General features: G+C 43.0%; 1 protein-coding gene across 25 annotated transcripts in view; it reads left to right on the top strand.

Moving 5' to 3' along the window:
* Positions 1-15221, top strand: part of LOC116691497 (plectin) — a 172260-nt gene that overhangs the window by 88593 nt on the left and 68446 nt on the right. For 5 of the 25 annotated variants that reach the window (XM_032519158.1, XM_032519157.1, XM_032519155.1 and 2 more), the window contains exon 1: positions 3555-7364. The exons of 12 other annotated variants lie outside the window; for them this stretch is intronic. In XM_032519158.1, coding sequence (XP_032375049.1) covers positions 3899-7364 — 3466 coding nt within the window. In that variant the 5' untranslated portion in view covers positions 3555-3898. Of the gene's footprint in view, positions 1-3553; positions 7365-13208; positions 13416-15221 lie in introns of those variants that run through there. 8 more of the 25 variants (XM_032519175.1, XM_032519173.1, XM_032519181.1 and 5 more) reach the window with 4 other exon arrangements.

Raw genomic sequence — 15221 nt, 5'->3', positions numbered from 1 at the left:
CACAAAGTAATGAAACACATGTGGCTGGGCACCTTTAAAGCAAAGAGAGACAAAATGTGACTTATTTCAAAGTCGTTTTTAGTTCCCGCCGTAGTTCTCTTTAAGGCTATGGATGCACTTTCATGCACTCTGTTTTGCAGTGTTTTGTACTGCTGTTAAATGTAATCAATTGCTTTATAATTAGTTAAAGCAGTTACAATAGGCTCCTGGGAAAGTCTATAATTATTGTGGTGACAACCCCCGCTGCTATATGAAGCTGCTTACAACTAACTCTAACTTTAGGAGGTTCCTGGGTCTGAGGTGTATGTGCTCTAACGCGCGTCGGCTCCGTCGGGGGTCACAGCTGTCCCCGACTAAGGGGTCACTCGCCTAACTATACCCAGCCAGGGGGACAAGCTTCTCAAATACAAATAGGTTTACCGTCCGGATAAAACGGGACCTCTCATGCATTGCAGAATGCTTAGTCACAAGTACAAAAGTGCAAGTCATGATTTGTTGTAGACTGAGGGCCTCCCTACAACCACCTACAATCAGGCAGTGGGCGACAGATGGCAGATACTTACTGCATTTGTCCCTGCTTTAAAAGCTAATGTAAACCTAAATATTAACCGTGATAACTTGTTTGTCATGTGTGAAGCTAACGTGTACACTAGAATTACATGTGTCATTCGTTGGAAGACCCATCATTCTAACATGTTATTAAGTTTCAACAGGTTTGACTTCACACTAACTTCTAAAGCGCAGACATTAGTAGTTATAGGCTCTGCTGACCTTTGCCTTCCCTGGAAGTGGCTGGAGTGGCTCGGATCTGATATCAAAATGGAGGGCACGTGTGCACACCCCACAGGCCCCAGTGCAGCAAGCCTTTACAGTGGGCCGGTCGCCAGCCACCATCCGTTGGTGATGACAAGTCTATTCTGGGCCTTGAGGAGCTCTGAGACATTGTAGCAGAAGTGGACACCTTAACCAGGAAACTATTTAGATACTCTTTCCCCAAAGTCTTAATACTCCTTTATCTGCTTCAATCAATCAAATCATGTTTCCATCTACAGCGGCAACTGTTTATAGACTGAATGATATCAGAAGCCATTAGTTTTAGCGTGAGCGTTCCCTTCTGAGAGTCTATTTCAGATCAGTTGTTATGTCCCTAATGTCACTGTAAACCGTCACAGTAAAAAGCAGCAACGCCATGTTCATTGCCAGGGTTTGTCAGGCCCCGCGATACAGTATTTCTCTTGGAGTGGGCATATTTCATATTTGGATGGTTGAAGGGAACCGGGATTTATGCCAGAATAAGGTCACTGTGGGAAGTTTGGAGTTCACTGAACACTTTGTGCTTAAACAGTGCATGAAATCACACTGATTTGCGGCCAAGAGAGCAAAGCACCATGCATGGTGATGCATATTACCCCAAAATGAGATAGCTCCAGGCTTGAATTTTAACAAATTGCTAACTGGCATACTGTATCATTGAGTTGATTGGAAATGTATTTGTTTTTTTTTTTCTGTTTGAATACTTCCTTACAGTATACGGTGTTTCATGACTTATAACTGCCAAAGAGACATTAAGCAGTGTACCACAAAATAGGTTGAGTAATACGATGCTTCAGAATCCTCTTTATCTCAGTTATATACACTTACTTTAGCCTGAGCTTGCAGATTCCCACATGCACATACATGGCTAGCTTTATCTTGCTGGCACCACCCCCGTCAGACAAACTGCAACATGTCAATGAAAACTCATTTGTGTCGTAATACAGAGGAATGCCGTTCTTGTACAATGCACCTGAGTATTCCTTTGTTCGTCCAGTGAAAAGCCTTTAGGCTGAATCATTAACTCGACATTCACCACTAAAGGTAATATAACACCATGAGGGATGTTTGAGAGCATGTCTGCTGTAGGTGGAGGACACACATGGCCTTGAGCAACACCTCCTAGTCAGATATGTCAAAGAATTGTTGTGTGACAGGTATTGTTTTTATGACATGAATAGGGAAAAATAAGTGTTGTTAACTACTGCCAGAAATGATTATTAACTTGTTCCTATTAATGTTTGCTTTGGGCTTTAAGTGCATTACACGTATCATTTTGCTCTGAGATTATTTTTAAAATGTTCTCCATTGCTGGCGAAAGCTTGACAATGTGCTAATGGTTTGTTTTAGATTGCAGAGTGTCTTTGCAAATAAAGGTCTGATGAATGGCAGTGTAGGCCAGCTGTCCAGGACAACAGATTTATGGTCTGCTGCGGATGTGTGGTTCACTCAGAACTGGCTTACTTCATGTTACTGTTGCCATGGCGAATTAAATAAAAGTGTGTGGTTTTCAAACAGCAGGCGGGATCCTTCATTTCGTCACTGCTATTATTTCACAACTGGATCCCTGTACCGTGTGCTTACTCTACTCTCCAGTTTATCCTTTTTCTTGTCAGTGGGACATGTGAATCCAACAATAGTCACTTTTTCCTTTAAGTTTGACTTGAACAGCAGCTGTGAGTGGACACTCACTGACACAGAGAGACAAACTGGAGACAGATGTACAGAAGAGAGAAGTGGTCTAGGGATAGAAATCTGATATCATGTTCTTGGGAGCGCGGAAAAGGTTAGCTATAATGCACAGCTCTTTATATAGTTGTGCAAGACAGATTCTTGGTGGCCAGCTAAATAGAGGCATGGAGCCCAAATGTTAGCTGTCTGAAGCACTAGCACAACGTTAGGGTGCATGTACAGTCTGTTGCATCACTTTAATGAGCTGCAAAAGACGTATTAGTTTAGGTAATTTCCTTTATTTGGTGACTTGGTGACCAGCCAACAAACACAGACATTAATAGAATTGAACTAATTTTGTCACTCTCTCTCTGTGTCGCACCAGTGTGTCGGTTAAACTGTCATGCCTGTTTTGTCTTTTCCATATCTCGGAGACCATTTATGGTGATTAATGTAGTCTTTCTTCACATGTCACCTTTGCTTTACACATTCACAAGACTATGTGCCATGAGATGAGAAACTCCCCAGTGATACCTGATCGGGAAGTGTGTGGAACTAGACACCTTGCATTTCATGCCCAGGGCAGGATAGATGTATGCCAACTGGTTGACCCTCTTTCTTCCTCTAAACCAATCCCTGTTTAGGACAGCTCGTTTACTGGGCCAGGTCTGTGTGTAACACGCCTAAGGGTGTGTTTCTGCCAGTCAGTAGTGTGTGTTTTGAGGTGTGAATGTACATTAAATGAGGAGGCGTGTGCTTTCGAGTAGGGGTGGGCGTCTCCGTAAAAAGTCACAGAGCTACAGAGCATGTGCTCAAATGCACTTCATAGGTGTGTTGCTCCAGTAATTTGACTTTGCGCTATTTTTATTTTTATCAATTTATTGCATACGTCTTTTTTCTCTCACTTCCTACTCTCCGTTGTACTATTTACTTCAGTGAGGATTTCTTTCCATGCTGTTTTTTTCCCTAAGAAATACAGAGAGAAGGTAGGAGGAGCCGGACTGAGAAGTGTGCCTCACTCTCTCTCTCTCTCACACTCTCACACACACACTCCGTCCCTTCCATTCTGTCATTGCCATCTCGGCAGAACGGAGACTGTTCATTCCCAGCCACGCTGAGAGTAGTGGGGGAGACAGCACAATTTTGACTTTGTTGAAGTCAGATTTCACCGAGGAATACCCTTTTTCTTCACAATATCCAAAGGATCAGCAAGAACAAGACGAAAAGAAAGTAAGAAACAGAGCTCACAAGTATTTCTTCTTCCATTTTCTTTCTAATTGAATTGAGAAGAACGTGACAGCCGGTTTTGCCACTGGATTCTTTCACAGAAGAAGACTTGTGCTTGCCTTATTTATCTGTCTTTCATGTTGTTTAGTTTCATTTCTAACCTGTGAGTGTACTGACATAAAGCACAATGGTTGCTGGAATGCTAATGCCACTGCGGGAGCTGAGGGCCATCTATGAAGTCCTGTTTAAAGATGGTGTCATGGTGGCCAAGAAGGACAAGAGGCCTCAGACCAAGCACCCTGAGATAGAAGGTGTGAGCAACTTACAAGTAATCCGTGCCATGGGGTCTCTTAAGTCTCGGGGCTATGTGAAGGAGACGTTTGCCTGGAGACATTTTTATTGGTACCTGTCTAATGAGGGCATTGTTTACCTGCGTGACTACCTGCACCTGCCCGCTGAGATTGTCCCTGCGTCCCTGCAGAGGATCAGGAAGCCAGCTGCCACCCTGGCCGTTTCCCACCGTACACGGGTCCAATCTGTGGAAGGTCCTACATCTTATGTCCCTAAGCCAGGACGCAGGGGTGAATCGGAGAGCCAGGAGTCTCTGTCCGAGCGTCAAGGTTACCGTCATAAGATGATGGGTCCAGGAGAAAAAGAGAGCTACACTGATAGGACACCCAGGTTTAGGGGTCGTCCGCTGGCTGCAGAACCAGTCCGACCAAAAGCCGCATGGGAAGTTGAGGAGCAGCCTCGGCCTTTGTCTAGGAGGGGGGACAGCTTCAGAAGTGAGGCAACGATGATTGAGGAGAGCAGGGTAAAAACAGTCTCTCGTCAACAGCCTGATGTGAGCAGTGAGAAGCCAGTGACAACATCACAGAAAAGAAGAGTATCTGAAGTCCAAAAGGAGAAGGCACCAGTGTCTGTCCAGAGTCAGAAAGCAGCGGGGAAACAGGATGCGTCACTAACCACTGTGACATCAATGTCCTCCAAAACATCCCTTCCATTAACTGTGGCTGCTGTCGCTGAGGCTGCAGGTGCTGCGACATCAAAGATTCAAGCTGAGCCCTCTACTCCCAAAACGAATAAAGAGAAGCTCAAGATGGCTGATGAAAAAGCTCCCATGAAGCCACGTGAAATGGTAACAAGCAATTCAGTGATTGCATCCCTTCCTGCTACAGAGCTTAAACAGGTGAAGGCTCAAAAGGTGATTGTGGATCCAAATAAATCTGCAGAGATCAAGGCTACAGCTGAAAGAACAACCGATAACATACAGGCCCAGGCAGTTATCACAGTCGCTGCTGCTCAGCAAACCTCCAAAGTCCTTACTGCCAATGCCACTTCCACACCTGCCATCCCAAATCTTGCCAATAAAGACGTAAGGGAAGAGAAGACACAAACGGTGATTGTGAATGCAGTTAGATCTGCAGAGGTAAAGCCTTCAGCTAAAACAGCAACTGATAACACGAAGGCCCAGGCAGTTATCACAATGGAAACCTCCAAACTCCTGACCGACGCTGACACTTCCACTACCACCACTGTCACCGTCAAAGATGTCAAGGAAGAGAATATTACCAGAGCAAAGGTTAATGGGGAATCAGGTAAACCTGTGGAGGGTAAGACCAAGGTTGAATCCAAAATAGATCATGAGAAGGACAAGAAAACTGCCAAAGGAACTGACACTCAGAAGTCCATTGATGCTAAAGTGACCTCAGTGAATCTCTCTGCGAAGCCCAAAACTGATGAAACAGCCCCCAATACTACTACGGTGGAGTCCTCAATACTTGAAGTTAAAACTACTGTTAGTACCACGACTGTGTCAGCACCTATGGCCAATGCTGGAGATGCAAAAGTCGTCAAGGGGAAAGCTACGGTTACAGAGACTATTACAAAACAGGAGAAAACTAACATTAAGGTGACTACTCATGTCAGGAAGGATGAGAAAATAGTACCAGAAGAGGTCCCTAAGGTCTCAGAAAAGGGCGCCACATTACCACAAAAAGACTCCTCATCACCTCAGCTCATACAAAACGTTGCGACCACAGAGGAGGTTATGGAAACCAAACAAGTGGCTGAGGAGAAATCCAAACGGAAGAAAAAGAAGTCCCCAGGTGAGATACCCAAAAGTATCAATGCTGAGGAACTACCTGACTCTAAGTCAGAGAAGGAGAAACCCTGTAAAGAAAAGCCCGCTGTGGAAGTGGCTGAAAAAACTCTCCAACCCACACCAGTGATTACCTCAGAGCCCTTGACTGTGTGTACCAGCATGAAGACTGAGGGACCTATAGAGGGAAATAAGACTCAGGCTAAAATAGGTATAGATGGAGGGGAAATAAAGAAGCAAACTCATGTGAAGCCAATAATAGAAATCCCTAAACAAACTGAGGAGCGGAGTGTTTCTAAAGTAGCATCACTACCATTAGATCAGATCCCAGCAGTGCCCCCGGTGGAGTTCCCAGACAAGGTAGAGGGCAGCAATGTCAGCAAAATAACACATGGACCAATTTGCTCCAAGGACAAGTTAAATGCTAAAATGCCCCAAACGGAGCCAGTGAAATCTGAGGAGATGACTGTGTCTAAAGTGGAAACAGTGACGGTGCAGAAAATAACTCAAGTGGAGCTCATACAAGCGAGTCCAAAACCTGAAGAGAAAAGCCCCGTGTCAGCGCCAGGATCTCAGAAACCCACAATTGAGACTAAATCCCTAACAAACAAAGGGCAAGCTGCAGAGGAATCTTCAAAGGGTAAGAAGAAAGGGAGAGGGAAGAAACACACAGCAGTGTTAGACACCCTAAACACCAAGCCTGAAGCAGAGGAATTACTATCCAACAACATGACATCGTTGCCCAAGGCCGCACTTAAAGGTGGCTGTGTCACGACCTCTGAAGAGACAGAACTGACTGTTTCTCCAAAGATGACTCCTGAAAGAATGTGCATTGAGAAAACCAGGCGGGCAGCAGCTGTGCTCTGTGAGGCCCCGGCAGACAAAGGGGAGGTGGAGCCAGCACTACCCTTTGCAGAAAAAATCAAGCGGGAGGTTCCGAAACCAAAAACATCCTCCACTGCGAGGGAAGCACCCGCAGCCGGAGAATTAGCGTCAGCAGCAGCAGCAGTAGAGCAGGCAGCTGTAGCTCCGGCACAGGCCAGCCCCCTCGACAAGCAAGAGGAGCCTCCCAGAGTTGCACAACATTCAGCCAGTCAAGCAGCAGAGCGCAGCACAGAGAAAAGGCTCTCTGTTTCTGAGGCCTTAAAGCAGGAGGAAGAGAAGAAGAAGGACTTGGAGGAGGACACACCCTCTGCCACTGCCACACCTGCCACTGCCCAGTCTGTCCAGCTTCACCTTGGGGACACCTGTGAGTCTGTAAACAGTGACACAGACGAGGCCGCCATGAAGAGAAAAATTGTAGTGGTGGAAGAGATAGTTGAGGTGAAGCAGGTTATTAGTCCTGAGGCAACTGGGGCGCAGTCCCCTCCTCCACCTGTACAGCGTGAGGAGGAAGGAGAACTGGACCTGGACGTTCTGGAACAAATCGCCATTGAGAGGGCACTTTTGTCAGGGCTGTCCGAGGCCAGGGTGAAGGGAGCCTCACCTGAGGAAGAGTGGGACCACTCACTGGCCGAGCCAGAGGAGAAGTCCTGGCCTAACTTCATTGAAGGTATGTTTACATGTGTGCCAATTCACCTACTTCCTACCTTGTCCTACTCTCGCTGTGCATGTGATGGAATTGCTCTCAGATCTAGACGCCCACCTTTCTTTGAAGCGTGGGAGGTCTTAGGTAAAGTATTTGATGACAGCTCGTTTGTTGCTTGTCCACATTGCCATGCTCTCATAGTTATCCATACTCCAAAGAACATTGCCATACTGTAATTTCCTGGCTCCGGCGTCTCGGCCAAAGTGTTATTTGGGGTGATTTGATTGCAGTTCATGGCTTAGAGATGCATGTTAAAGAGCTCTGCCTTTATTTTAAGATGTGGACAAGAGGCACGCTCTTAAGGAACAGTTTCAGTGAGCTGGTGAGAAGAGCCAGTTGAGATGTGGATGTGATTTAATTATCTGTGTGTTAAAATAGATAGAACTAATGGAAGTATTAGTAACACTGTCATAGCTTTCAGATTTCACACAGGCATTATGATGCACAGAATCACAAGTGACAGTTATAGATGTGTAAAAAACTATACTTTAGCAGTACGTACAGTATATCTTAGCTATAATTTGCCAGGCTGTTTACATGCAGAACATGTGACAGTGGCAATGATTATTACAATAAACAAACCCAAAATCACACTTTTTTTTGGGTGGGGAATTCCGTGCTTAAAAATGATTTATTTGTTTCATTTTAACTCTGCACATGTGTCAGTGAAAACAGTAATCTCTGGAGCCATCTCTTACTGTAGTGTTTGCCAAATGAGATCCTGCAGACCTGCAGTCATTCCAACAAGGTGGGGCTGTTTGATGAGATTCAGCCTCGCCTGTTCCCTGTAGAGATAGTATGTGCGTAAGTTAAAGCCAGACTTACTGGAGGTGTGGCAATTTTGGAAGCATTTTATCCTCTTTGCTCCAGTAAGACTGTGTGTTCTTGGCACTGTTTTCGGTTCTGTGGTGGTTTTTTGTTGTTCTCTTCCCAGCCTGTCTAGTAAAGGAGATAAACACGCCCCTTGCATACCATTATGCACTGGTATGCGTAGGATATGGGAGTTATGTATGGGATAACAGTAGCATGTGCTGGCCTCCTTTGCTGGATCTGGGGGGAAAAACTTTCCAGTAAAAAAATAATAAGTAAAAAACTGTTACAGAGTGCCCTGAAAATAGTTGCCATTTGATGCTGTGGTTGGTACTAGTGAAGTGAAACTGATGAATCATGATGCTGAAGTATGTTCATGTGACTCTAGGTTTTGGATGATGTCTAATGTTTCACAACTTTCAAAATTGAAAATAATAGGATTTCAAAGACTACACATGGGCGTTGTCTTTTGTGGGTGTGAGCAACGGACAAAGAGTCAGGAAGTTGGAATAGCTTGCTCCCAGTGCACAGGGTGTGTTTGTTTGGTTCCACACATGACAGCAGATCTGGATTCAATAAGCAGCGTGGTACTTGCATTTTATCTGTTCTACTCATCAGGGGAAAAAAAAATCTCTTTTGCATTTGCATGCTTTGACATAACATAATTTACAACTCTCATATAAAGTAAACAGCATATGTGACTAATCATAAAGAGAGCTCCTTTTAAATGTATTGGTGTAAACTTTAAAATCTAAAAAAAAAAAGCTGATAATTGGAACTGGGAACATTCACAACTATTTCCATTCTGCTTTTAATTATGGAGTTGTGACTATGCAGTGCCAGTCCATCAGATGACCACAGTGTTGGGTGACCCACTGCTGACATCTGCTGTCCATTACCAACCATTGTCATCTGTCACACAGACCACATGCAACTATAGTCAGATTTGATGAGCTCCAAGTGTAATGGACAAGCCTTGTTTTGTTTTTGGTTATCAACCTTTGCAGGAGCAGGATTTCTCCACTGTTTTCAAAGCAGTTAGCCAGCTTTATGCACAGTTACCAAAGCAGTTTACCTTTTGATTTCACCTCAGTACAGTAGTGTTAAGAGAGGATAGTGGTTTACAGAGATACAATTTTCAGTGCTGAGTGTGGTATTCTTGGTATGTTAGCCAATCAAATAGCTGTCAGCAGTTACACCCTGGCATATAGTTGCATTTAAGGTATGTCTGCTTTTGTCTTGCTACACTGTCTGTCTGGCTTTCATTGCATCAGTGATGTGGAAACCAGGAAGAAGGAAAGTCTTTTGGAGAATGGACTTGCGCCACAAAAATGTGGCTTTCAAAACAAGGCCTCTTTTTGCTGGTTTCGATTGCAAGGGAGAGACTTTGACATTTCTTGAATGGAGGCTGCTGTGCGTGCTTTGTACAATGGACACTCTCGAGATTCTGTTTCAAGTCTGCCGACACATGGCGGCACCAGGGGCAATTAGAATGAATCACGTCCCAGACATGGCACTGAGGTCCTCCATGTTGTTCATCTCTGAAATCATGCCCGATGCATACTTGTGTGATTGGTTAAATGAAGAGCTACAGTACACTGCAGCGTTGTGCCTATCATTATGGTGACACATAGGGCTGGGCAATACATCAATATTATATTGTAATATGAGACTAGATATTGTCTTAGATTTTGGATATGGTAATATAGCAGAAGTATTGTCTTTTCCTGGTTTTAAAGGCTGCGTTACAGCAAAGTGATGCCATTTTCTGAACTTACCAGACTGTTGTAACTGTTTTATTATTTGCCTTTTCCCACTTAGTCACTATATCCACATTGCTAATGATTATTTAACAAAAATCTAACTATGTAAATATGTTGTGAAAGCACCAATAGTCAACCCTACAATATCGTTGCAGTATCAATAATGAGTTTTTTTGGTCAACAATACCATGATTTTTGATATTCTCCAAGTCGCCTAGCTCTAGTGGCACATCATTTGTATGTTATGACTCACCCAGACAAAATCTGAGAGCTTGAGTTATGACTGACCTTTTTGATGAGAGAAAGGAAAAAATAAAAGAATAGGGCGCCACAATGAATGTTCAGTCTCATGCTGTCTATGAAGCTTGTGTTGTGAGTTGGCAGCTTAAGTCTGCTGCTGGTTGGGCTTGTTAACCACCAGCAATGTTTTGCATATAGCAGAGTCCTTAGCTGCCACACCCTACTACTGCTCCCTCCACCTGGGAAACCACTCCTGAGTGTCTTATTTACCTACCATTCAGAAATTGAGCCAACATTTTTGACAATGAAGACGTCTGTCCTAGGGCTGCACGATATGAGGACAATATATGTGATAACGTTGAATATCGCAATAACGATATTACTTGCAATAAATAAACAGAAATTAGAGCGTGTTCTGCAAAAAATACAACAAATTGCTTGTTGAATTCTAAACAAATGGAAATCATTTTCAACTTTCTTTTATTGAAGTGATTGAAGATTGAATTGAATGTAAAAGGCAACATTAAAAAATGAATGACGGTTACACTTTAAAGGGCATGCGAGTGTCTTTCGCGACATGTCGTAGCCTTTTCCAATGCATTAATTGTGCAAGTGGTTTATATATATGTATATACACAGTATATATAATCATATAAAAAGGATCAAAGCACAATATATAATTTTTTATTTTTTTAAACCACTATATCATTGTGGGTCTGTATTTTCAGCCCGGGCATAGACTAAGGCTGCACAATATATCCTTTATATATGGTGGTTTAAAAAAAAAAAAAAAATCTATTGTGCTTTGATCCTTTATATAATATAAGGATAAAAGCACAATAGATCCTTTTTATTTTTTTAAAACCACTATATATGATGTATTGTGCAGCCTTAGTCTACGCCAGGGTTGAAAATACAGATCCAAAATGAAACTGTCTTTTTGTTAAGTCATGATTAAAATATAATATAAAATACATATATATAAAAGAATCAAACAAATCGAATGATGCAGACGTGACTAGACAGTATAATAAACAACCAATACATACCTTTTTTACTGGGCCGTGTGTGTGTTGATCTTCCCTCACAGGAGTCCCAGTTGCCGGTTTGAGGTGGCACCTTGGCAAGTGTTTGATATCAAATTTAATAGCAGTCCATTGCAACATACTGAGACTGGACAGTGACGCAGAATCAGAGTCTGTTCTAGCTGTATGAGAGTAAACTAACTGAAGACCAGACCCCCGAAACAGAGGGATTGATTCCATGTGGAACATATTGAGGGTTTGGCTGAGATGGTTAGGATGTTAGTCATCTCCCAGGGTACATGTTGGGCTTTATTACAGCGGCTCATGACTAACTTAACTTCAGTTTTTTAGAGTGAGTTAGTGGAATAGCTGCAGTCTGTAGGGTGTTTTTAGCCTTAAATTTGACCTTCATGCAGTGTTTTCTCAAGAGAGACCGCACCACCTGCTTAGTCCGAATTATATATTTAAGTAGAGGATAACAGTGTTTACACAATGGAGCTACATAAGTGTAGGGCTGTAGATGTGACATAAGACGTATTCCCCTTGTGGACGCGAGCTTAGAATACCTTTCGGCTATGTGTCTTAACATGAAAGATGTGTGCGAGAGGCTCAGTCTGTTTAGGCACATAAGGATGTTCACGGAGGATTCCTCGCGATCCTCTGTAAGGCCCCCGCATGGTTTCCCTGTATAGCGGCCTCTGTTTCACACAGGGCATCCATCTACAGTGTCCACGAGAGAAGACAATCCCAGCTCTGCTCTCCTGACACAGGGTGGCATTGCTTTCAGCATTACGAAAAAGAGAAATGGAAACAGTTGCCAACACGGCAATTGACATCTATTAGGAACTGCTATATTTGGAGGATGTTGAGCAGTGCTGTGATCCCAACAATCTGTCCATCAATAAACTCTGTGTGGCTATATGATGTGATCATTTTACATCTGTCTCTGTTTTCTTATTTACTGTCTTTGTTGCTATTTCTGTCCACTTACTGTAGTGTAACCGCCGGTGATTTTTCCCAAAATAAGATATCTTGCTCCACCCATCTCATTTACAGTTTAAATGTCAGACATTCAGTAAACACTTGTTATAAGTAAGGCTGGGCATCAAATTTACATGGTCCCGAGTCAATATTTTTGTAGTTGCAATACCAATTTTGCTTTGATAAAAAGTAGATTTTCAGAGAACCTATGCTGAAAATTGTACAAGCAAGAAGCAGCCCTCAAATATGTTTGAGTAATGCACCCGGTTCATTTTTAAATCAAGAATTGACCCCAAAAGTATTTTTAAAGTACTTTGTCCATACATCCTTTATGAAAAGGCATGTATTAAGAGATTGATTTTATGAATTGATTTTAAATGGAGAGTCGATAATTTTAAGCCAGCCCTAGTGTTGCATCTTAAGAGGAACAGAAGAATGAGAGGACATTCCTGGATCACCAGAAATTAGAAGTGCCGAAATCAATTGATTTTGACAGATGTATGACTGCATCACATTACTTCACATGTATTGTGTTTTGTCATTATTGAGTAAACCATGCAGTATGAACTCCATGTTTCTTGCCGTGTGAAACTGATGGGTCTACTTCTGTGTGTGCTCACAATGTAATGTCTCTAGCATATGTTGAGATCAGTTTTTCTGGCTGAGAGTTGTGACTTAACATTAGAGAGAGAGAGAGAGAGAGAGAGAGAGAGAGAGAGAGAGAGAGAGAGAGAGAGAGGGGCTTCTGTTTGTACCGGGTGTCTCTAGGGGCCAAGTGTAGCCAAGTGTCCTGCCACAGCTCTTCCATCAGTTTCTAACTGTGACACTGTGTGATCATCTGGCTCTTGTGGATATTTATAACCCTCAGTCAGCTCCAGCCTGCGCCCCCCAAGCACACACACACACACACACACACATACACACTGCCACCCACCCACCCCTCCCTCGCCCCCCTGCCATGGCGTGCCGTCCCTCCTCCCCTGGCCACAGGAGAGCAGGCTGACGGATCCGAGCAGCAGGCGCAGCCTGTCAAAATAATCCAACACAAGGGAGAGACGAGGCAGATCAGGGCAAACAAACGGGAGCGTCTCCTGTCCTGTCCGTTCCCGCTCTGTACTCTAAAGCTCTCTTCTTCCTCCTCGCCCTCGTCCTCCTCTGCCTCCCTGTACCGTCTCTTTAGATGAAGATCATACCTGGTAGGTTCCACAGAGTGGGGTTGCTGTGGCGTGTCTGTCTGTGTCTAACTGTGTCGGTCTGTGTGTCTGGCTGCTGACCGCCAGTGAGTTTTTTGGCAAACACACCGTGTGAAATGTTGTTGTGTTTCAAACAGGACGGACACACACACATTTAGAGTAACCTTCTACTCCAGCACAGATTGTATTCCATATTTAAACCTGTCTACATTGTGACTGATTGGACTCCGAGGGAGGTCGCCTGCCTTGTATTTTTCCCTTTATTTCATGGCATGTAGATAGAAGTGGCTGAGGGCAGGGGTTGAGTAGTGAAATGTCACCCCCCCACTCCCCGCTCACTTCCTTCAGGAGGTGTCCCTCCTGTCAATCAGGACATCTGATGGACGTGAAGAAGCAGAGGAGACTTACAAAGGGTGTATTTTAGTTAAATCCTTTCACTTTGTCCACGCGTGAGAGACAGCCGTGTGTGTCTGTCTGGGCTATTTCAGATCGACCACCTGCTATCAGATCTATCCCGATGTGATGATGTGTGTTTGTTATTGTTGTCAAAAATAAAGATAGGGCTTTTTTAAATTTGTAGTTTGTATTACCCTATTGCTGTGTCGCCTGTCTGTTTTCTTTAAAAAAAAATCTTGACACTAGAGCTGTTAAGGCAAGGGCAGCTTAATTTGTATAGCACATAGGGCAATTCAAAGGGCTTTAAATAAAAAATATTAAAATAATAAAAGTTACAGTGCAGTACAAGAAATGAAACATTAAAGAGCAGTTAAAACCAGTCAAAATAAAATATGAAAAAAAAAGTTACGTTACAGTGTAAGAAATGAAAACAGCATCAGGTCAGAGCATTTCATTTTGATCTTACCCTTGCTGATTGTCAAAGAAAAATTAACTTCAGTATAAGAAATGAGTAATTATTTAAAGTAAGGCAACATCAAAAAGAAAGGTCTTCAGCATTGATTAAAAAAAAATATGAATCAATAAATGGATAAGTCGAGTATTCACTTAATCATCCACTATTTTGATAACTCGATTAAAATGTTTGAGTCATTACAAATTCTCTGATTCCAGCTTCCTAAATGTGGATATTTGGCAAACTAAATCTCTTTGAGTTGTGGAAAAACACATTTGGAACATTTGAGAATGTCATATTGGCCTTTGGAAAACCCTGATCGATGTTTTCTGACATTTTCCAGGCCCAACGACTGTCTAGATTTAATTGAGAAAATAATCAACATGCCAAATAACAATGAACATAATTGTTGGTCGCAGCCCTAATCAACACAGTCATCATTTGCTGCTTCAAGATATGTAGTAACACTGCTGAAGGGTGTTGTAATAATCACAGAGGTGCTTTCAGACTATCAAACGGAGGAAGAGAAAGTTAGACGCGCCTGAGTTATCTGCCATGAATCCAGATAACGAGCCCACCCTGCGTGACAACGTCAAGTAGATGTTGCAGATAGATGGAATGAGTCCCAAAGGTGCATCAGATAAGCCCCAGAAACACAATAGAGCTTTTTCCCCCCTCCTGCTTATTTGATACAGAAAGATGCCTAACTTAATGGATGGAGATATCTAACATTGATTAACAGCAAAACATGGATTAAGAAAATACAGACAAGATTATTTGTTTTTTTAATGCTGGGCTCTGGAAAAGAAAGTACATATTTTGTAATGCGATAAGTAATCTGATTGTATTGAAAGCATCAGACAGGCATGTGTTTTGAAAGCAGACAAAGAGATCGGGAGAAGTGGACCAGAAGTCTTTCAGCAATGGCAGGAATTTCTGCTCGGAACGTCCCTTTTTTT

Source organism: Etheostoma spectabile, chromosome 6 (genome assembly GCF_008692095.1).
Source record: "Etheostoma spectabile isolate EspeVRDwgs_2016 chromosome 6, UIUC_Espe_1.0, whole genome shotgun sequence".
NCBI classification, from domain to species: domain Eukaryota; kingdom Metazoa; phylum Chordata; class Actinopteri; order Perciformes; family Percidae; genus Etheostoma; species Etheostoma spectabile.
Note: the sequence above shows the minus strand (reverse complement) of the source record. Positions and strands in the feature narration are given on the sequence as shown.